The sequence below is a fragment of the Lytechinus variegatus genome, chromosome 17 (genome assembly GCF_018143015.1).
Source record: "Lytechinus variegatus isolate NC3 chromosome 17, Lvar_3.0, whole genome shotgun sequence".
Lineage (NCBI taxonomy): Eukaryota > Metazoa > Echinodermata > Echinoidea > Temnopleuroida > Toxopneustidae > Lytechinus > Lytechinus variegatus.
The window spans coordinates 5,118,046-5,140,816 of NC_054756.1; the positions used below are offsets into that span (position 1 = coordinate 5,118,046).

At 34.8% G+C, this 22,771-nt stretch overlaps 1 protein-coding gene across 1 annotated transcript; it reads right to left on the minus strand.

Annotated features, from left to right (window-relative positions):
- Positions 1-1,351: 1,351 nt before the first annotated feature.
- Positions 1,352-21,324, minus strand: LOC121430455 (CUB and zona pellucida-like domain-containing protein 1). Its single transcript, XM_041627724.1, has 7 exons — positions 21,238-21,324; positions 16,881-16,979; positions 14,392-14,570; positions 12,646-13,037; positions 3,014-3,110; positions 2,597-2,816; positions 1,352-2,366 (listed from the first exon to the last, which is right to left on the minus strand). The coding sequence occupies exons 1-7, from the start codon at positions 21,296-21,298 to the stop codon at positions 2,212-2,214; spliced, it is 1,203 nt and encodes a 400-aa protein (XP_041483658.1). The 5' UTR covers positions 21,299-21,324; the 3' UTR covers positions 1,352-2,211.
- Between the last annotated feature and the right edge of the window lie 1,447 nt (positions 21,325-22,771).

A 22,771-nucleotide genomic window follows, 5' to 3' on the forward strand; every position in this document is an offset into this window, starting at 1 on the left:
GCAAAGTCGTCAAAAAAGGAAAATACAAATGTTTGTGCAAACCATTTTCTGGTATCATTGTATATTGTATCACCATATTGATTTATTGTTCAGTTTAAAATACTTTTGTAATGTCAACTTATCATTAAAACGCACTGTATAACAGGTAAAGGTCAATAGAGGCCTATATACTGTATAGAGTTACATCAAACGAGGAGAGAACTCAAATATGGTTTCTCCTAAGTAGGCTATCATGTTTTTTCCCTGAATTTTGTTATTTATATATCTTCAAAATTAGGTATTGTCAAGAAGTTACTCTGTGCTTTTTCCTTTAAAAAAGTAAGATTCACTTTAGTTCAACTATCATTCTCAAAAAGATGAAATCGTCGATAATGAATCTTCCTCACAAACTGAATAAAATGATATCAATTAGAACCATAACGTATGACCTCTTAAATTTAAAGCTCCAACAATCTTTTAACACATGAATATGAATAATAGTGTGATTACCATTTCTCTGAAATGAAAGAAATCAAAATTTCATGCATATAAATTGGATATCACTTAAGACCAAATAGTCTTTACCACTTAGTGAGATTAGTAAGATTTTAACAAAATCTGGATTAAATTTTAAACATTAATCATTAAACTTATTATCGTGTAATGCATTTATTTACCCCAATGGCAATTTATTTCTCTATCTTATATATCTATATGAGAAAAGACATGGTTTTATTATCAGCATAGCGGCAGACCACCTCTTTCTTCAGCAGTGATGATTATTATTATTACTATTTTTGTTTTTATCATCCCATCACCATTATTATCATATAAACGAAATAATTGAAATTTATGATTTTCACTACGTTAATTATTGTATACATCGATGTGATCACTAATATTACCTTATTCATCATTAAAATAACCATCACCGTCATTATTATATGTCCCAATAAATCAAAATTACCAATACATAAAAACTAAAATTTTCAAATAATTAATATTGTTATTATCAATGTGATCATATTGTAGCGTAATTTAAATAATATTCAGGTATTGTATTCATATTGTTTCACTAAATGATTCGCTTGTTATGAATATGCTCGTATATTGGAATGTAACCAGTGGAAATTTTATTTCCTTGACATAAGGATAATATAGGCATAATACCGATACATGTAGCTTAATTCCATATTTCATAATCCACACTCAAAGGAGAAGTTCACTCTGAAGAATTGTTTGTAAACAAAAAGCAGAAAATATAATAAAATATATTTGTGAAGGTCTGAGGAAAATCCATTAAAGACTAAGAAAGTTGGCAAAATTTAAAGTTTTGGATTTGTGAAACTTTGTGACGTTATAAACTAGCAACTTTCCCATATGCTATGATATCATGGTAATATGAAAAGCCTAAATTTAATTCTTTAATGGTTCGTTATAACTTATTTTTGTGGTTTTTTATGGAACGAATGGGAAATGATTAGTCCACTGATATACTGAAGGTACAGTATTAACCTTTATAAATTTTCTGAGAAAATGACAATTTATTGATTATTCAGTGCTCACATAATTACGTCAAGCTACAAATCAAAATATTAGAATTCCAATAACGTTTTCATTCTTTCATGGACTTTTTCACACCTTCGGCAATATTTGTTTAGATTTTTCTGCTACTCTTAAAATCTACTTTTTACTCATACTTAATATTCATATCTAGTGCTTAATGCTTATGCTCGTACTTCACACTCAGTCTTAATACTCAATGTTTATACTTAAACTTATTCATTATTTTCATAACCATCACCACAATCATATATGTCATATATATATATATATATATATATATCAGATTATTGATTAGAATTGTGGTTTATTTGTTTCTCACTACATTCATCATTAATATCAACTTGATCACTACTATTATTGCAATAATCATCACGATGCCCGACACCTTATCATAATCATAAATTATCCAAACCAACATCATTGCAGTTAATTTTGAAGAAGGGTATACATTGTGTTTATTTTCACAGAAATAATCGTTACTAATCGCTCTTTGCAGTATCAGAAGTAATAATTTCATCCGTATTCGTTTCCATTGCTCACCTACACACTTTAGATTTTAGAACTAAAAGTAGACTGAGGAGGCGCAAACAGATTTTCAAATTCTACAGTGGAAGATTCTATCCACTTTAGGGCCTCTTTGTATGAGCAATGGTTGCTCTCGCCTCTCTAAATCCCTTCAATGGTTTCGGTCGAAACACGCTGATAGTTGTAGTTGGTTGATCGACCGACCAGTTTGGCCACGCCCATCAGAATAACCATGGCAACCACTGCAGCGATCATACCAAGAGTGAGCATCGCAAACGGATTGGAGGAAGACACATCTAAAAAAGGGGGTATAAAACAATGCATTAAAAATGAATGTGGATTACACAAAAACATATCTAGTGAACAAGAGAAAGGAACGATTGATTCCTAATCACTTTCATATCACGCACATAATCATATTTAAAAAATCAATTAATTTTTTTTCCCGTTTTCACCTCTGTTTTGGATTGTTAAGATAACGTAAGATGAAACACATGATTGAAGAAGGGTGTTAATAATAACATACCATCAGTGGCCATATCGCTGGTTGGATTACGGACACGGAAAGGTCCACTGCTGATCGTCTGAGTGGAAAGGAAGTCTGAAGATCGTCGTTTGCGATCTTGAGGAGGTGCTCCGGTAGACGGATGAGACCCATTTATAGAATCACAGGTAGCTTGGATTGTCGATCGCAACTCGTCGCTCTTATTGGCACCACATACCTTCACCACAGAGTGAAAGTACACCTGTCCAATGGGATGTGATCAATGGATAAAATCAAATTAGAGATTTAAAAAAAAATAGATCCAATTTATAGTACTGGTTTTCAAGCTTCCTCGAAATGCTAGATTTCGAATTTTTTACTGGATTTTCAGGGAAAAAACTGTTCCAATTTATTTTATTTTGAAAAATATCAAATATGTGTAAAATTGTTGCATTATACCTCTTCATGGTCTCCGACGAAACGGAAAGAGTCCACGCTAAAGCCTTCTTGATGCGGTTCAAGAAAGTAAACTAAAGCTGTTTCGTCAACCGGGCATCTATATGACAAAAATTCAGAACAATGCGATTGTATCAAAATATAAACGATTGTCGCAAACACAAAATGAACATAACCATGTCTTGTATCGAAATAATGGATCCTACGTCCCTTATTAATCTTGTCATAATCACTCAATTATTTGAGTACATTAATTGTGATTAAACTCATGGCCCTGGGAAGCGGGGGTGCTGAAGCACCCCAAAGATTTTCCCAGGGGCTGCTGCGTGCATTATTTCCCATTCGAAGTACCCCCTGGAATTCTGGTAGGTGTGTCACAATCATGTAGGAAAAACGTATAAACAAATGACCAGCATCTTGTGCTGAGGCCCTATTCTTTTTTGGTTTGTCAATTTTTTTGGCACGAAAACGACCTTCATTTTGCAGCGAAACCCTTTTTTGCCTTATCAAATTTACATAGGCGGATCCAAGTGGGAGCCCGAGTGACCCGGACCCCTTGGTGGAGAAAAGAATGGAGAAAGACGAGTGAATACTATAAGGTGAAGGGAAGATTTGGAAAATATAATTGAAAAATCTCTCATGTCATCGCATGTTTGATGAGATTCTTCCTCAATCGGCTGATAAGGAGCTTTAAATGTAAAGTTTTGAAGTCAAGATACAAAGCATATTTTAGCTCCGACATCGGGCTTTCATTATTTTAGTTTATTTACAAATTGATTTTCAAAACGTGCTCTGTAAAATGTCCGTTTTATTGTCTCTGTATCAATATTTTCAGCTCGCACTGCATGCGCTCATTACTTGATTTGTCAGGTACGTATTCCCTTCTTGTTTTCCATAAAGTTATCAAAATATCCCTTTCTAAGTTTACTCGCATTCCATACAATGTCGGGTATTTTTTTAAATAGTATTAATACACTGCCACACATATGCCACACTTGAAATATCATGAATATATTTAATATGATTGTTTGGCTCCTACATATAATTTGGGAATTTCCAATGGAGGTTTATTATTGCGATTGGTACAAGGTGTTGAATTATTAAAGTTTTAGGGATAACCTGATGTAGTAAAGTGTAGTCAAATGTCAATACTTGCTTACTCTTCTGCGATTTAAGAAGGGAATAAATTTCCATTGTAGATAGGAAATTTCCATTCCTGGGAATATTTTTCAAAAATACTATTCCAGATTTATACCATCCTTCAAAAAATAGGGTGATGTTGCGAAAGGTAACATTTTTTTATTGTGCCACAAAGTTGCGTATTGTAGTTCATTTACAATTTACTATAGATACAATTGTATAATTTTGTTATGTTTGTTGTTCTGTATTTCCTGATTGCATTTTTTTTATTGTGTTGTTTTGTGTTAATTTCAGGATCACTAACTTATAAGTTCCTTGTAACTTCTCAGTGATCCTTCCACTATTCTTAAATATACTCACTTTTGTTATAATGTATTTTATTGAAATATTTATAATTCTTGATTTGTATGTTTTTTATGAAGATTGTGGTAAATAAAGTTTCAATTTACTTTAGGGCGATATTGTAGACAAGCATTATTCTTTATCTTTAGCCAGGCCTGTAATATTTCAATGTAAAAGGCAATGAAGTTGGTGCTTGCATATATGATTTACATTCCAAGCATCAAAGTCTGAATTAAGGAGCAGTTTCCAACCATCCTAAAATATTAAGCAAATTCCTTTACTTGACGCAAGAGTGCGCACCAGCCATCTTAGTCGAAAGCTTAATTTTGGGGTATGTAGATAATCATGTTGATCTCTCTGTTGTCCAGTTTCTTGGTCATAATAGTCCGTTAACTTTTTCAATCTTGGTTTGCCAAATAAAAGTATATATTGAAGAATTCAGTCTTTTAAAGATTTTCTCAGGAATAATATCAACCATGAGAATGTGAACTAACTGACATAAACCTAAAGATTTGACAATGGTTACTCTTCCAAATATTGTAAGCTTTCTTTTCCCCAATTATCCAATAATCGTCGTTTTTTCTTTACTTTATTTTACCAGTTCAATTTACGTGCTTTTTCTATATCAGGTGAGGTGTAAAACCCTATAAGTATTTCGTAGGAACATCTGTCCATAATAGAACAACATCATTGAGTGACCATTTTGAGTCACTTTTCCCCACCCACATTTTCACTGTTTTTAGTAATTATATTACGTTTTGGACCTGTTACATTTCCAAATAACTTAAATTCTTAATTCATCAATCCTAGTGATCTTTTATCCAACACAAAGAACAAGGTTTCTTCGTCATTATTGTAGTACTTTGACCTCACAATTATTTTCTGGTTTCAAAACAGGTTAACCTTTTATGTATTTATTATTTTATTAGACATAAATTCTGCTGCGAGGACAAAAAGTAAAGCTGAAATTGGGCAACCTTGTCTGATTCCCCTTTGAATTGAACAAGACTGATATCCAGCCATTACCTAATACTGAGCTTCAAATATCTGTTTACAATATTTTCATCCATGTCTGAAAATTGTTTCCAAAATTCATTTTTCCAGCTATGAAGACACAAAATTGATCTATATTACATCAAAAGCCTAAGAAAAGTCTGACATCACTAAAGCACCATACGGGTGTTTCCTTTTCATAAATTCAATGACATCATATTGGAAGCAGACAGGTGATGTTCAACCAGTTTGTCCGATAAGCGTTTGCAATCGTGCGGCCGAAACTATGAGCATAATTTTATAATCGCAATTTTAAAGCGAGATTAGCCTCCAGTTTTTTTGAAAGTTCTTTATGATCTCATTTCTTGTAAATCATTGTAATAAGGCCAGCTTTCTGACTTTCAGATATTTCGGAATGTGTGAAGCATTAATTAAGAGCGCTCAATAATAAAATAGCTTTGATGTCGTTCGAAAAGGTTTGATAAAACTCTATGGGAATACCATCCAAACCAGGTGATTTGTTTTTATTTATAGAAAAGGCAGCACGTTTGCATTCGGCACTTGTAAACAACCCTTCACATTTATTTCTCCCCTCATCACTCAGCTTTGGAACCTATACTGATTGATATATGTAATTGATATAATTATTTACTGTTTTCTGTAATATTTCTGTTTATTTAGTATACTTCGTATATTTACCTTTGCTTACAGATAGCAACTGGGTGATATTTTTTTCTTTCTGAATTACATTTCTTTACACCTAAGAAATAACTTGCGCACTTTTCCCCTTTTTTTCTAACCACCCGACTCTTGCTCTAATAGCATCATCTTTACACTCTCTTTCATATATTCCAATTCTTTTTTATACATATGTATTATTTCTGTTCACCGAGATCCATGTCAACATCAATTTCTTTTTTTCTAAAATAGTCTTCGTATCTTTCTTTTGCAAGCCTTGCTTCTACAATACCTCTGTGTGAATTCATGTGCATCAATCTTTATGTTTTCCCATATCTGGATAGGAGATAAAATTGTACTTTCTAAAATATTAGTGATTAATAATTTCATTTTCTCTTGATAACATTTTCCTTTAACACCTCTGTATTCATTTTCCAACATCCTCTTCCTTTTGAAATATTTGATGTTGTCATTTTTAGAAAAATAACATTAGGGTCTGCTTTAATGCATGGCCTTATATCGGTTGATGTGACCTTTGCTTGTAGGATTTTACTTGACACATACATGTATGTGCGACATGTTCATATTATCATATGATTACCTTATTATAGATATGTGTCAAAGCTCCCAAAAATGACAAATACATTTACACTGTATTAAAAGTCAATACATTATGAAAATATTTTGATAGTCTCATATTATGCGCAATGCCCATACGGCACTCTGGATGATTAATTCACCAAAATACGTGCAAATACTTTAGCATAGCGCTAAAAATCGAAACAGCATGATGCTGAAAATGTTATCAAATTCGGATGTAAAATAAGCAACTTACATTTTTAAAATCTCGCTTATTTTAACAAGACAGATATTATGCACAAGTCAGTGACATGTAAATGATACAGTCGATAATGTCCTTCACTCACTATTACTTTTGTCTTTTATTCCTTAAATTATGCAATATCTAATTTATCAGCTCTTCTCATAACACATAGCGGCGTTGATTTACCAACACATACTTCCAGTGAATATATTTAGTGTTGATCAACACCGCATTTCTATTCCCTATGTTTGGTGTTGAATTTAATACCGCATATTTCAAGTGGCTATGTTGGAAAATTATCTTCTTAGGAAGCTACTTATCTCGTGATTTACATGTATCATAAAATTGCCCATTTAATTAGTTCTATATCATGGACTTGATGGTGAAAAGTTAGTAAAATAATATATATATGTATATATAATTAATGATCAATTGAATAATAATTCAGTTTCAGTTTTATTTTTTCTCATTTCCAACAAAACAGTTAACAAAACCCATCATAAATACAGTTATAACAAATTGAAATGTAATATTATGTAATACAATATATATATATATATATATATACAGTTGGGGCCAAAAGTTTACGTACACCTAGTAGACAAACAGTGAACCTCAATTTTTTACACTTTCACTCATTCCTGCCAACATATGATTTCATGGATGCAGACAAGTGTGGTCTTTTCTAAATATATCTGGCATATACTTCAATAAAAAAACACTTGGAGACATTTATATGGTTCATAATAGATATATTTCCAGTTTATTGGAGGGTCAAATGTTTACATACATCAGCCCTAATACTTGGTAGCACTGCCTCCATTCGTATTCACATCTTTCAGTAGACGTGACAATTCGACACTAGCTTCTTGCAGACCTCCAATGGGATTTTTTACCACTCCTCTTGGTAGATGGCATTGACTTGAGTCACATTCCTTGGTTCCCTTGACCGAACATGCTTTTTGAGGTCTGTCCATAGGTTCTCAATAGGGTTCAGGTCTGGACTCTAGTGTTTCGGGTCAATTGTCATGTTGGAACCCAATTTTGGCTAAGATTGAGGTTCTTAGCAGACTTTTTCAGGTTTAGCTGAAGAATTTTCAGGTAGTCCTCTTTCTTCATGGTGCCATCAATCTTCAGGAGTGAGCCAGTACCACTTGCTGCAAAGCATCCCCACAACACGATGCTGCCACCGCCACTGCCCAGGTGTTCATCAGCATACTTCAGTTTGGCTGTACGGTGTTGGTCCTGGAGTTAAGGCTTCTTCCCCGCCCTGCAGCCTCTCAGTCCATGATCATGGAGGACTCGCTTTATGGTAGAGAGGAATACCTTGCTTCCTGAAACTTTAAGATCCTGGCAAATCTCTTTTTTGTCATCCATGGGTTAAGCTGAACTGTACGGACAAGCCTGTGTACTGCTGTCTGGTTGGGTTTTCGCTTTCTCCCTGATCTTGGTAGAGTCTGCACTGTGCCGAGAGTGTTATGCTTGCATATTATGGTTTGCACTGAAGCACAAGGCATGATTAGAGTCTTTGATATGACTCCTAAAGAGGAACCAGACTTGTGTAAATCAACAACACGTTTCCTACGGTCTTCGGTATAATGCTTTGACTTCTCCATGGTGCTAATGGTGCAGTGCTGATCATCATGGTATTGGTGGTACCATTTATAGATACCAACACTGAATCACTGCAGGAACTTCGGGGCAACATTTTTTGCCATTAGTCTACTCAAAAGTAAAAAACCTATTCATCGGTCATATTCTAGCTTTGCTTGACAAAGATGGAATGTGAATCATGCTTCAAATGTCCAAGGAAGAGGTATGCATAATTCTGCATTCATTATTCAATTGACATTATAGCATTATCACATTCCTCAAGTCATTTCCAAGTCCACTTGAAAGCCATGGCACCTCTTTTTTAAACGCATTTTATCACTTCAACAGTGAAGTGTATGTAAACTTTTGACCCATTTATTTTTCAGAAATATAGATATTATAAACCATGTTAAAAATATCTGAGCATTTTATATGAAATATACACCTTGGGCATAAAGTATATGGATAATTCTTCTAATCTTATTGGCAATACAACTGGTTGAGGGACAAAAAATGATGAAAAAATGATAAAAATATCTTTTTCACCAGGTATATATATATATATATATATATATATATATATATATAATTATTATGGAATATTTGTGGCTGAAAATAACATGCTGGAAATGGAGAGGTCCACTGTGAAGCTGTGCTTGTAAATCGTGGACCCCTCAAAAAAAATATTCATTAATATTAGATTACATAATTAAAATTATCAAACTGTACAGTTTAAAATGGATAATTTTCAATTTTTTGTGAACAATTTATTTCGACTCAACATACTTGACAAAAATATTTCTATTTTTAAGACGATTACTAGATTTTCATTGTCCTTTGTCTAACAAATTTTTCTTATTTTTTGGCATTTAGTATAGGTTTATCTATTTAGATATTCGCTTTTTAAAACTAAATAAAAATCAATAAGTAATTACCACCCAGGCATCAATTCAGTTTAAAAATCAATCAAATTACTTATATTTCCGATATCCGTGAACAAACCTATATACTAGCTCTATTATTATTATGTCAACATTGTTGCATGGCTCTTGGAAGCGGGGGTGCTTGGGGTGATGCACCCCCAAGATTTTCCGTGGGGGTGCTGTATGCATCATTTTCCATAGGCAGCACCTCCTGGAATTCCGGAAGGTGTGAAAAAATAGAAAAATACAACTTCCATATGACCTTTATTTCGTAGTGAAACCCTTTTCCTTCTTTCTTTCTTTTTTCTTTTTTTTTTTGCTTTTCAACTTTCTCGGAACTAAAATTACTTCCATTTTGTAGTGAAAACCTTTTGATTTATTTTTGTTTTTTCAACACCTCCACTCAAAAAATCGTTCCCAGGGCCCTGCGGGGGTGCTGAATTGCACTCAAGAAATTCATATTTAGCGTATATCATTCTCCATATGCAGCACCCCCTGGAATTCTTGTTGGTGTGGCAAAATGCAGAAATGTGTCCCGTAAGTCCTACACTTTGTATAAACCCTTTTATTTCTATTAATGTTTTTCCGGGACAAGAGTGACGTTCATTTTGTAGTGAAACGGTTTTTTTTTGCTTGTCAAATTTCTCGGACAAAACTAATGTTCTATTAAAACCATTGCCTTTTTATCAAACTTTAGATCAGCACCTCCAATAAAAAAAAACAAATGAAACGCCTCTGGCAGTCTCGCCTGCATTACATGATTTAACATAACAGCAGTACTGACTTTGAAAACAGCTATTGGATAATTGATCACAAAAAACACTCATATGATAATAAAATACTATGACCATTGACACAACGTGACCTTTGACCATGACCACACTGTAAAAAAAAGAAGAAAGAATTAGTTGAAGTTGCTCATAAAATTGTGTCAACAAATTGCCCTTTTTTCAAGTATTTATGAGTTTGGCAGTTTTTAAGTAAAATGTACTCATTTTCTTTGCATCCAATTTACTCAAGAAGATTAAGTTACAATAACTTAATTCAATTAAGTAAAACAATCTCTAAAATATTTGAAAAAAAAACAAATGGGGAGTGGACCTCCGTGAATTTTTGAGTCACGAAAGTCCACTCCCCCACGTCCCACTTTTAGTGGCATAATTATCATCTTAGACATTTTTTATCCAAATATTAGACTTTTTGCATTGTCACTTAACTGTACATGTATTGGTACTGAAATTGATATTTATACGCGATCCTTTCGTTCTTACAAATAAAACAGTAAGAATAACATAAGTATTTTCCGAAAAGCCTAAAAAGAAATCTGAAATGTCTGCTAAATGACTATTAACTGCTGCTATTGTTTTGATTCAACAAATGAATCAAAATGTTTGCACGCCCTTATCCAAACAACTTCAAACACAAATAGATATGACAATTATTTAAAAAATAATCATTTACTTGCTCTAAAGAATATTCATGCATTATTTAAATAAGGCGTTAATTTACAAATATAAGTACATTCAACATGATTGTATAAGTAATAATCATCTTTGCCTAATTGGGTTAGATTTACTCAATCAAACAAGCTAGCAGTACATGAATTTTCTTAAATGTCTATTGAACCCAAATAAATCAAGTAAATTAAAAGACAAGTTAAAACTAATTTAAAAAACGAAGAGTAATTACAAATTATAGATTCTACTTATATACATTAAGTGTTAACTACTGAGTCAGATTTTCATCTTGAAAGTGCATGTGACCCATTATGTGTACAAAAATACTTGATTAGGTTTGAGTCTATGTTTCACGAACTACATGTGTACATGAAGATCCATAAACTTTCTAAGTTACATGTATGATGCCAATTCAACAAATACCCCCAACATGCCCAAAGTTCATTGACCTGAAATGACCTATGATCTTGTTCATGTGACCTGAAACGCTCACATGACATTCAGAGATACATGGTGACTCTTATGTCCAGGTTTCATGAACTAGATCTACAAAGTTTTTAAGTTATGATGTCAATACCACAAATACCCCCAACATTATCAAAGTTCGGTTAAACCCAATCGACCTTTGACATTGAGGCTGTGACTTGAAACTCTCAAAGAGAATTCAAGGATAATTAATTGATCTTATGATTACGTTTCATGAACTAGATCCATAAAATTGTAAGGTTATGATGACAATTGCACAAATACCCCCAACATGGTCAAAGTTCGTTGACCCTAAATGCCCTTTGACCATAGTAACGTGACCCGAAACTCAGACAGGAAGTTCAATAATACTTGTTAACCCCTACGTGTAAGTTTCAAGAACTAGGTCCATGTGTTTCTTAAGTTATGATGACATAGAAAAATTAAATTGGTTAGGATTTTAATGCTGACAACACCGTCGCAAAAGCGGTGCCTTTAGTCTCGCTCTTCAATCTATGCAGGCGAGACAAAAATCAGGGCCCTGCATTGTTGACGTCTAAATTTGTGGTTCATCTTCTGACAATTCCCTGAACATCATGTTGCAACGCTTTCTCCCTGTACCTTTTGGGAATGGGAACCTACATTATGTTATTTTTTATCAATTTATTATTTCGGGTTTTGTTTTATTAAGGAAACCATAAATAATGTAAAATCATATATATATTTGAGCAATTGGGTTCTACATGACTTGTGTATCATTTTTTTTTAAATGAATAAACTAATGACTAAAGCATATTCCGAATTACGATGACAGGGTATTAACTAGAATATTGCATATGATGCAGCATTGACAAGTGAATACTAGATTGAAGGCTAATTAAGCTGTTTATGAAACCAAAGTCATGTATCAAATACGAAAACAGGAAACTTAAACGATTATTGCTGACACTAAACCGGTCTCTCACCGCTGAAACACTTTTTATGAGGCGTAATATAGTGTAATAATGCAAATGGCAATTACGGCAAAATTTGGCTTGGAATTCCTTTTCTTACGGTATTAATAATTGGAATTTTAATTACTTATGATATACTAAGATGAATGAAATATGACTGTGATTTTCAATATATCTATGATTTAATTTATAGATTTTACTCAGAAAACTTGCTCCATTCATGATTTGGTATACGATTTCAAGAGGGTTCCATATAACATGCACTTACCCGTCCTTTATCAGATCGTGTCGTGGTTTACTACCCGGATCGCGGTAAGCTGTAGCCCAGGCTCTATCAATGAACATCCCAACGCTTTGCACAGAATTAAGATTTACCCCAAAGAAGAGCTCATAACCCAGCCAGACGGTGCTGGAGTCTTCATTCGCAAAACTCGCTGACTCGAATCTTTTCATTGTTAGATCGAAGGTACCAGTGCTCTTGTCGCTGAAGGCAACCTTACCAAGGTGTGGTTTGAAGGACCCATCAACTGTTTCTGATTTGTCCAAAGAACATTCAACATGAAGTTGCATTTGATATTCACGAGTGATTTCTGTATCTCCTTCAGCTTCAGGTTTTTCATAAGTGATATCATTGGAGAAAACCACTGTAGAGTTTCTGTCCTGTAATGGAAACAAGATGTTCAACAGTTTTACTACCTGCATGTTTTCTGTAGAAGAAGCAGAAATGTTAGAATTCTTAATTCACAACAAGTAGGCAAGGAACAATAGCTTTAACAAGGACATTTCTGGCAACAAGCTGATTTTTTCAGGATAGGCCCAGGAATATGTTTAGAATAACATAATAATGTGGAGCGTTGTGGCCCAGTGGATTAGTCTTCGGACTTTGAAACAGAGGGTCGTGGGTTCGAATCCCAGCCTTGGCGTAATTTCCTTCACCAAGAAACTGATCCACAATGTGCTCCACTCAACCCAGGTGAGGTAAATGGGTACCGGTAGGAAGTAATTCCTTAAAAAGCTATGTGCGCTATGAACGCCTAGCAGAGCCGGGTAATATAGGAGCGCCTTGAGCACCTAACAGGGTGGATATGTGCGCAATATAAATACCCTATATTATTATTATTTATTATTATTATTATTATTATTATTATTAATGAAAGTCCTCGTAAATCCTCCATGAGCACTTTCCACAATCCAATACGGAGTCCAAAATGGCTGTCAAAGTATCAAAATCACAAACTAAGTGTCTTTAGTTTTGTTTCTATTCTGTGGTTTTAAGGGTTTGGTAGAACATTTGGAAGGGTACGGGGACAGCCATTTGTCATGTATGTCAAAAAAAAATCAAGATCATGGCCCTCAAAAATGGATTCTTTTTCATACTAAAAAACGACAGTTCGTTCTACATTCTACGCCTAGGGAATATCATTTTGGTAAACATTGTTTAAAGGGTCAAATATTACATAACGACAAGATGAAAGGTCAGAATGTCAAAAATCGAAGACGACTTCTAAAAATGAAGTCTAAAATGGCTGCTGTTACTTACAAAGTAACATTTTTCATCTTATATTCGCCCAAGAGGTATGATTTTTGTTGTCTACACAATAGTTCCAATGGTCAAACAAAATACTTTGGGTCGTATCCGCAAACTACGGAGTTAATTCTAATATTACTAAAGACTAAATCTATTAATCATAAAGACTAACCTTTAACCCCCCCCCCCCCAAAAAAAATGAATAAATCTTTTAGTTTCACGTAACGAGGTTTATATATGAATCTAATATTTAACTGGCCAATGTTCACAATCAGAACAAATAATGATGTATGATATTAACAGATTATAATAAGTAGAGATAGACAAAATAATCAGCTAATATGTCAAAACTTTCGTTATTCCTTATCAGATTTCGACGAAATTTTCAGCGATTTCAATAATCATTCATCTGTTTATTCCGTATCATATTCGGCCGAGACTACCCCCTATAAAGTGTTGTACTATATAATTCTTTACGAGTCATACCTCGGTGATGGTGCCACATTCAATATAGTCTGTAGTCAGAGTTATCTCATTAGGATTTGAGCTGGATTCGACTCCAAAACAGGATTTGTTTGTGAAATGAACTTCAGCAGCATCACCAGAGATAAGACGTTTATCAATGGTGACAGTCATTGAACCACTGTCACACTCAACAGATGTCACTAAGATATGAAGAGACAAGAGTTAAGAACTAGTCTTATAAACATGGTCAAGGTTAATCATACCTGGGACCCGTTGCAGAAGAGGTGGGGTTTATACCCAAGTTAAAAACAAATCATAACGCAAATCCCGAATTCGCGATTTTCATTGATGAAATATCAAGTTGCAAATGATATTCAGGGTTCATTTGATTGCATCCGTTTTCATTTATATAGTCGGAGTATCGCTGCAGGAGACAGGGTGCTGCCCCTATGATTCTTCAACACCGATTAAAGAATGAAAAGAGAAATGGAGAGGGGAATAATATACATTAAAAAATGTTCATAACTAAATGGCGGATTCGGTTTCGACACGTATCAAAATCCATATCTTCTTTAAATTATGAAATGAGAGAGAAATACATCATTCAAACACAAGCATTGATTCTAATTTAATTACACGTCATTTACTAATATGAACGTTTGTTCTACAGGGTACCGACAAGATTCGATGACTACTTTGTCAATACCATAAACAAAATATTAAGGAACTTATGTTGGTTATGATAAAATAATTTTATTGTAGAAAAGCGATCCCCACAATATGACAGAAGATTAAAGTGACCAAACTAATTTCTTACCTTTTCTGCTTGATTTGTCTGTTTTTACCCCCATACGAACAATTCGGGTGTGGCAAAATTTTATCACAGACAGCGAAACCTTATTACTTTTGGGGTCACGTGGGTCCGGTATCAGCCCACCGAGGAGAAAAATAGTCCTTCCCTTTTTCAATTGTAAAACATATATCACTGTACAATATATGTATGAATATATATATATACACATAATATACTACACAATAATGTCTATTTAACTTTATATTCACTAGCATATTTTGATGCATTAGAATATGACGTCATGAATATTCACATGCAGAAATGTATTTGGCAAGGCGCCATCGCTGAGCAGTGACATTATCTCACGCACAATACAATACAAAGTCGTCGCGGTTTGTTGACTTCTTAGGAAGCTGCACATTAGCATTTTGACCCATATGTTTATAGTTATTATTCACCAGTTATGTTCATTGAATTTTATCTCATGTGTATCTTACTTTGCTTGAAATTTAAGGAAGGATCTTGTTACATAGAATATTCTTATTTCTATGGACTAGTTCATTTCTAGCCTGCGAAAGGAGTGTTAGAAAACACACTGTTCAACATTTTGGAGTGTGTCGTTATGTATCCAGTTTATAACTCATGAATCTTGGAACACAAATTGATATTCAAGGTAATTATTGCGTAGTTGTCAGATGCTGATCAGGGGCCTGTTGCAGAAAGAATTGCAATCGATCGCAACTCTAAAAATCATGCGCAACGTGATTTTCAACCAATCAACAGCGCGCACTTGGGACTTGCGATTGATTTTTTGGCTTGCGTTTTAATAAACGCAACTCTTTCTGCAACGGGCCCCAAGCCGGATTAGACTAAAGATATTTTTAAGGGGCTCTGATTGACAAATAAATTCACTGCAGGGCCCGCTGCAGGGTCTATATCTAGCCGTTCTTTCCCTAGGGGTTGAACTTGAATCTTGCAAATTTAAAAATCTAGTGATACTTCATACTTAGAACAATATAAATTGTATCCTACAGGTTCATTGCAAATGCCATGGCCCTTAGGGGGGGGGGGGGTAATGGAAAGAGAATAAAAGACAAGCTATAAATTAGTTTACCCTTCATATCCTCATCTTATATCTAATCTGGAACGTTCGAATGTTAAATGTAACTATAACTATTGTCTTTATTGTATTGAATTATTGCGATGTATTGTATTATTTCATCATTAATGATTTATCATTTCTTGATGAAAGTTACATTGTATTTAATATTTTGTGAGATATGAAAACAAAATAAACTTGACTCAACTGAGAGGAGTAAGAGGTCGCTTGCGAACGTTTCAAATTCCAAAGACTGGGAAATCTTTCACCATCAATGCTAGTCGGTGAACGAAGCGACAAGTTATGTTAGCTTGATTCAACAGGCAACTCGTTCTTCATCATGATTTTTAAATTATTTTTAGCATAACCTTTAATCAACCAATTGTAACTCAGGACTTCCTTATTTTAATTCAGTTTTGACAATGTCCCCATTTACAGCTGGAAAATTTTTCCGTTTTTAGGCCTGAAAGTCATGAGATATTATTATGTACTTTAGAAAATGTATTTCAATTAAAAGAATTATTGTTTCCTTAAAGATTCCCTGCATTCTTACGGTTATTGTACTGTGAGAAAGGGAGTGCATTGATAAAGGAGCAAACAAACAAACAAAATACAAACGCTCATCTTGACAGAGAATGCCTGAAAACCCAGGTTCACAAGAACAAGCACCGTCCTCACAGGTCCCTCCGTTGGCACAGGGGTTGGGATCACATTTAACTGAAAACAAACCAAAAATAAACGTCTTTTAATGACGTCACAAAAGTATACCATGTTAAGGTAAGATGAACTTCTTGTCTATAACCACTGCAGCCACAATTTCTTCTGGTTGGTGTATGACGTTCGTGTCATGTCTGTAAAGCGCAGCATTAACTATATGATCAACTACGTTGTGACTCTTTGAACAAATAGCATTTTGCATTTAGTCCGGGTTATAATTGAGCAAGGTGCCACAAGGAAAATGAGAAATTTTCATATAGTGCTTCTAAACCAGTTTTTTACGCTGAATATGAATATATGAAGTAACCAGGCTGTATCCTGAAAATTAACCCGTGAGGGCGCTTTTTTCACAATGGCCGCAAAATTTTCAGAACATTTGAATTTTCGTACATACATTTTGACATAAACATTTCATTGCCACAAAATGAGTGTCATATGAAAGAAAAATCAATATCCTACAATTTGGTACCATTTATAGGGGATAAGTAGATTATTTGGCTGATATTTTAAGCAGAAACCTGTATTTTCGTCATTTTTCCCAAAAATTGAAAATTTTGCAAATACATGAATTTACACAATTCTAGGAAAATGAATCAATTACCTTGAAATGTTCCAGAAAACTTTATTGATATACTATTATCATGTGGATGAAACTCCAACTCTGTATCATGCTTTTTAGCAAATCTATAAGGTGTCAAACTTGAATACTTCAATTTCAGAAATGTCGCTTTTTGTATGCATTTCCATAGACTAATACGTATAACATGTGTAATATGTACAGTGTATAGTTAAAAATTAAATGCAATTATCTCCGCTCTTCCACTTGGATAGTAAGAGTAGGCTTTTCTCTATCAGCTACATAAAACAAAATGTTGGCACATCAAAGTCTAACACTCTCATGGGGTGGTGATGTCGAAGCCCCCCCCCCCCTTGGCTATATCATGTTGTCGTATATTTTTTCTGCTATACAGTACAGCCACTTTAATTACTTTGAAACCACTTGGAGAGGAAAAGAGTAAGTTTTTTTCTACCAGATACATCAAAAGAAGTGGCACGTACATCGAAGCCAACACCTCTCGGGGGGGGGGGGCGCTGGGGAAGTCACACCTTCCCCCTTTTGCTTATTGCCAATTTATTTGTAAATTCACCATTTTTGACCTACGATTAAGGCAAAAAAGCGTTTATGATTTATAGTATTTTATTGCTTTGAGAGAGTAGAGTTCGTTCTACCAGCTACACAAATAAGCACTAACACATCGAACCCTAGCCCTCTCAGGGGCTGTCTAATACCTTGGTCACATTTGTTCTACGGCGGTCGTACGGCAAGTCGAAAACAGCAGTTTTAACATTTATTTGTACGAGCTACATTTAGGTGGCTTTAGTAAAATAAATAAAACGGCTGTTTTCGACTCGCCTTACGGCCGCCGTAGAGCAAATGTGACCGTGGTATAAGTCACCCCCTCCTTTATACAATGTATATTGCCTATTTATGGAAAACTTCACCATTTTGGATCACCCATTGAGGCATAAGGGCGTTTCTATATCATACAGCCAATTTTATTTTCTTGCCATTACTTAGAGAGAAAAGCGTAGGCTTTGCTCTTTCAGCTACATATTATTAAGAAGCGCTGGCACATCGAAACCTATCCCTCTCAGGGGCTGTCTAAGTCAACTCCTCCCCCTCTTTATCATGTATATTGTCTATTTATTGTAAATTTCACCACTTTGAATCGCCCATTGAGGCAAAAGTACGTTTCTACTATAATGTAAAGCCAATTTCATTTTCTTGCAATGACTTGCAGAGAAAAGCGTAGGCTTTGCTCTATCAGCTACATATAAACAAGTGCTGGAACAGAAAAAAGCCTACCCCCTCCGGGAAGCTGTTAAAATCACCCCATTCCTTTTCCATTTTAGCATAATTATTTAAAAATTCACCGTTTTGAAGCCCCCATTTAGGCAAAAATGCGTTTCTGATATATAGTTCTGTCACTTTTACTGCCTTGAAACCACTAAGGGAGGAAAAAAAAAGGTTTTGCTTTATCATCCACATATAAAGAAGTGCAGGCAAATAAAAGCCTACTCACTCCGGGAGGCTGTTTAAATCACCCCATCCATTTTGCATTATTGCCTATTTATCAGGGGGGAAAGAATATGTTTTTCTTTATCAGCCACATATAAAGAAGAGCAGGCAAATAAGAGCGTACTTCTTTCAGGGGACTGTCGAAATCCCCCCCCCTTGAAATTCACCATTTTGGAGCCCCAATTGAGGCAAAAAGGCGTTTCTGATATATAGTTCTGTCACTTTTAATGCCTTTAAACCACTTAGGAAGGAAAGAATAGGTTTTGCTTTACCAGTCACATATAAAGAAGTGCAGGAAAATAAAAGCCTACCCCCTCCAGGTGGCTCTCGAACTCACCCATCCCTTTTGCATTATGCCTATTTACTGAAGAAATCACTACTTTGGAGACCCCATTGAGGCAGAAAGTCATTTCTGATTATGTTTCTGCCGTTTTTCACCCTTGAAAATACTTGGAGAGAAAAATAATAGGCTTTGCTTTAACAGCAACACATAAAGACATGTTCACAGATAAAAGCCTATCCACATCAGAGGGCTGTGGAAATCACCCAACCCCCTTTTCATTATTGCTTATTTATTGGAAAATTCACCATTTTGGAGCCCCCATTGATGCAAAAAGGCGGTTGTGATATATAGTTCTGCCACTCTTACCACCTAGAACCTACTTGGAGAGGAAAGAGTAGGCTTTAATTCCTCTAACAGCTACATATAAAGAAGTGGCTCTACTCTATACGTTGCTCAATTATAACCCTGACTAATTAAATTTACAAGTTTCTAGTAAAAATAATTTTATTACACATTCGGCACAATGCTAGAAATACTAAAATCAGAAATCTACCTGTGTTCGGATTCAAGCCGCAACTGATGATGAAGTCATTACGACTTCGAATTCAGTTTGTATTTATTTCTATCGGGAGGATCGAAAGGGTTTTCAATTTCGATTTTAGTAGTCTTGCTTCTATTCCGAGCTTTGGTCGAGATGATTTTATAGGTTAGGGTGTTCTCATCAAATGCAATTCCAAGTTTCTTTGAAAATAGGATCGCGACAGATTGCTTAGTTCCAGCTGCTACGATTTGCGTCACAATTAAAAAAGAAACTAGTCTTATTCTTTGTGTAATCGTATTACATCGTAATCTGATCAGTCGTAGCAATAACATTGATCCTTTGAAAATCTTGAAAGATTAAGGAAATTGCGATCAGTTAGAGAAGGTCAGTCATGGTGTTCGTAAAGGGTCACACGACAGTGGGAACAAGGTATTCTAAGATTCACATTCTGCGTAGCCAACCACGATTCTGTTCATGGCGGACGAATATGAATTACCATAATGATACGCCCTTAAACCTCTATGTCTGCTCCATTGACAACCGAATATCATCTAAGTTAATCTAAAATTATGTTCGTTCTGACGAGTTCCTATTAAAAACTAGTCAAATTGTATTTTGTTCTAGGCTGCCATTTGCTTTAAGAACTGATCTGACCCGAATCGGTTTGCAATTCATTGATGTCTCAATACTCTCCTAACACTGACCCAAAGATATTAATACAATTATTTGAATAAAATGAAGGATGTTATTTGCTCGTTTCAATATGAAACAAGTACAATAAGAATTTGCATATTTCCCAACTGTCATTTAGCTTCTGAAATATTGACCCCATAGTTTCATCTTGAATTAGATTTGTATGTATTTAAAATATACTCAAGAGCTACTTTAAAAAGTTCGTTCTATACCCTAGCTTACAATTATATAAGATTTGATATGTATTATATTTCAAGACCGTTTTTATTTTCTTACAAAATAATAAAGTAATAGCCGGAACACCAAGCAATCTCCCATCTCTGAAAGTTTGCTTGCTCACCTCGCTCTCTCGCACATTAAAATGGACATAGTGGATAGCCATCTCAAATTACATATGAACAATATAATAAATTGATTGAACGGGTAACAAAATTACATGAATTATGGACATTTGACATTGGCAAAAAAAATCACTGTATTTAGATGGCAGATGCAATATCTCTGCCTGTAAAGTCATTACGCGCAGAAAGGCCGAGAAAATTGCAAAAAATATACCCGTCCCTTCCCGATATTCATGAAACCTAGGGTAATACGGTTTTGTAAATTCCTTGCTCAGATGTCTGATTCGGGTAATAATAAACATCTATTTCTCCTTTCTTACCTGAACCACAGAATCGCCCTTCAAAATCATCAGTGCATGAACAATTAAGTCCTGTGGGCATACATGTTCCTCCGTTAAGACAAGGGCTGTCAATTGGGTGACAGACTGTTGAACAGAAAGACCAAAATAACGTTTAGTTAAATATGCCCTTTGGAAAAAAATATTGGTGATGCCGAAAAAAAATGTCTCCGCCGGGAGTCGAACGCGGGTGTCAAGCTTTAAACGCCGGTGCCTTAACCACTAGACCACAGAGACGGGTTAGTGGCTAGGGCGACCCCGATCCGATTGACCGTCAGATAAACAGATTTTCCACACCACCAATTAAATTTCCTTTGTCGGATATAGGTGAGTTTTGAACAGTGACAAGCCATGCCTCAGTTGGATCAAAGCTATTACTGAAGTGTGACGCAATCAATTTTCCCTTTTTTGCATTTCAGCGCTTTTAATGACATATTTTGGTAGAGCATGATAAAAAATCACCACAACTTAAATATGGTTAGAATTGGTCCATGGGAGCCCCTATATATGACCCTATGAATACATAATTAGCCCCATTAAAGTCAATATCCTATTTGCTTGGTTCTAAAAGTTAAGAACCAGGCCAATAATATAAGTCATTGACTTCAATGGGGCTAATTGTTTTCATGATGTCAAATCTCAAGCCCCCACAGACCGATTCTCACAAACTTTGGTAGTTCATCATTGGTTCATCATGCGCTACCAAATTATGGTATCAAAAATCGCTAAAATGCAAAATAAAAGGTTTTTGTGACGTCATCACTTCGGTACTCTACTGCTTTTACATGTATGGAACACTATATATATATATATTTAGTCATAAATGTATAGTTTGACCCTTATATTCAATACCTCTCAAACAAAATCAATAAATTTACAAGAATTCTTGAAAGGAAGGTCACACATTTGACACACATCTCCTTTAACTTTGTATTCACTAGCATATTTTGATGCATTAGAATATGACGTCATGAATATTTACATGCAGAAATGTTTTAGGCAAGGCGCCATCGCTGGGCAGTGACATTATCTCACACACAATACAATACGAAGTCGTCGCGGTTTGTTGACTTTTTAGGAAGCTGCACATTTGACCGTATGTTTACAGTTATTATTCACCAGTTATGTTGATTGAATTTTATCTCATGTGTATCTTACTTTGCTTGAAATTTAAGGAAGGATCTTGTTACATAGAATATTCTTATTTCTATGGACTAGTTCATTTCTAGCCTGCGAAAGGAGTGTTAGAAAACACACTGTTCAACATTTTGGAGTGTGTCGTTATGTATCCAGTTTATTACTCATGAATCTTGGAACACAAATTGATATTCAAGGTAATTATTGCGTAGTTGTCAGATGCTGATCAGGGGCCTGTTGCAGAAAGAATTGCAATCGATCGCAACTCTAAAAATCATGCGCAACTTGATTTTCAACCAATCAACAGCGCGCACTTGGGACTTGCGATTGATTTTTTGGCTTGCGTTTTAATAAACGCAACTCTTTCTGCAACGGGCCC

Coding starts and splice junctions, on each gene's coding strand:
- LOC121430455 (XM_041627724.1), bottom strand. CDS start 21,298: ATGCCCACAGGACTTAATTGTTCATGCACTGATGATTTTGAAGGGCGA. Junction 13,038..14,391: donor AATGTGGCACCATCACCGAG/GTATGACTCGTA, acceptor TTTCCATTACAG/GACAGAAACTCTACAGTGGT. Junction 2,367..2,596: donor CAGCGATATGGCCACTGATG/GTATGTTATTAT, acceptor CCCCTTTTTTAG/ATGTGTCTTCCTCCAATCCG.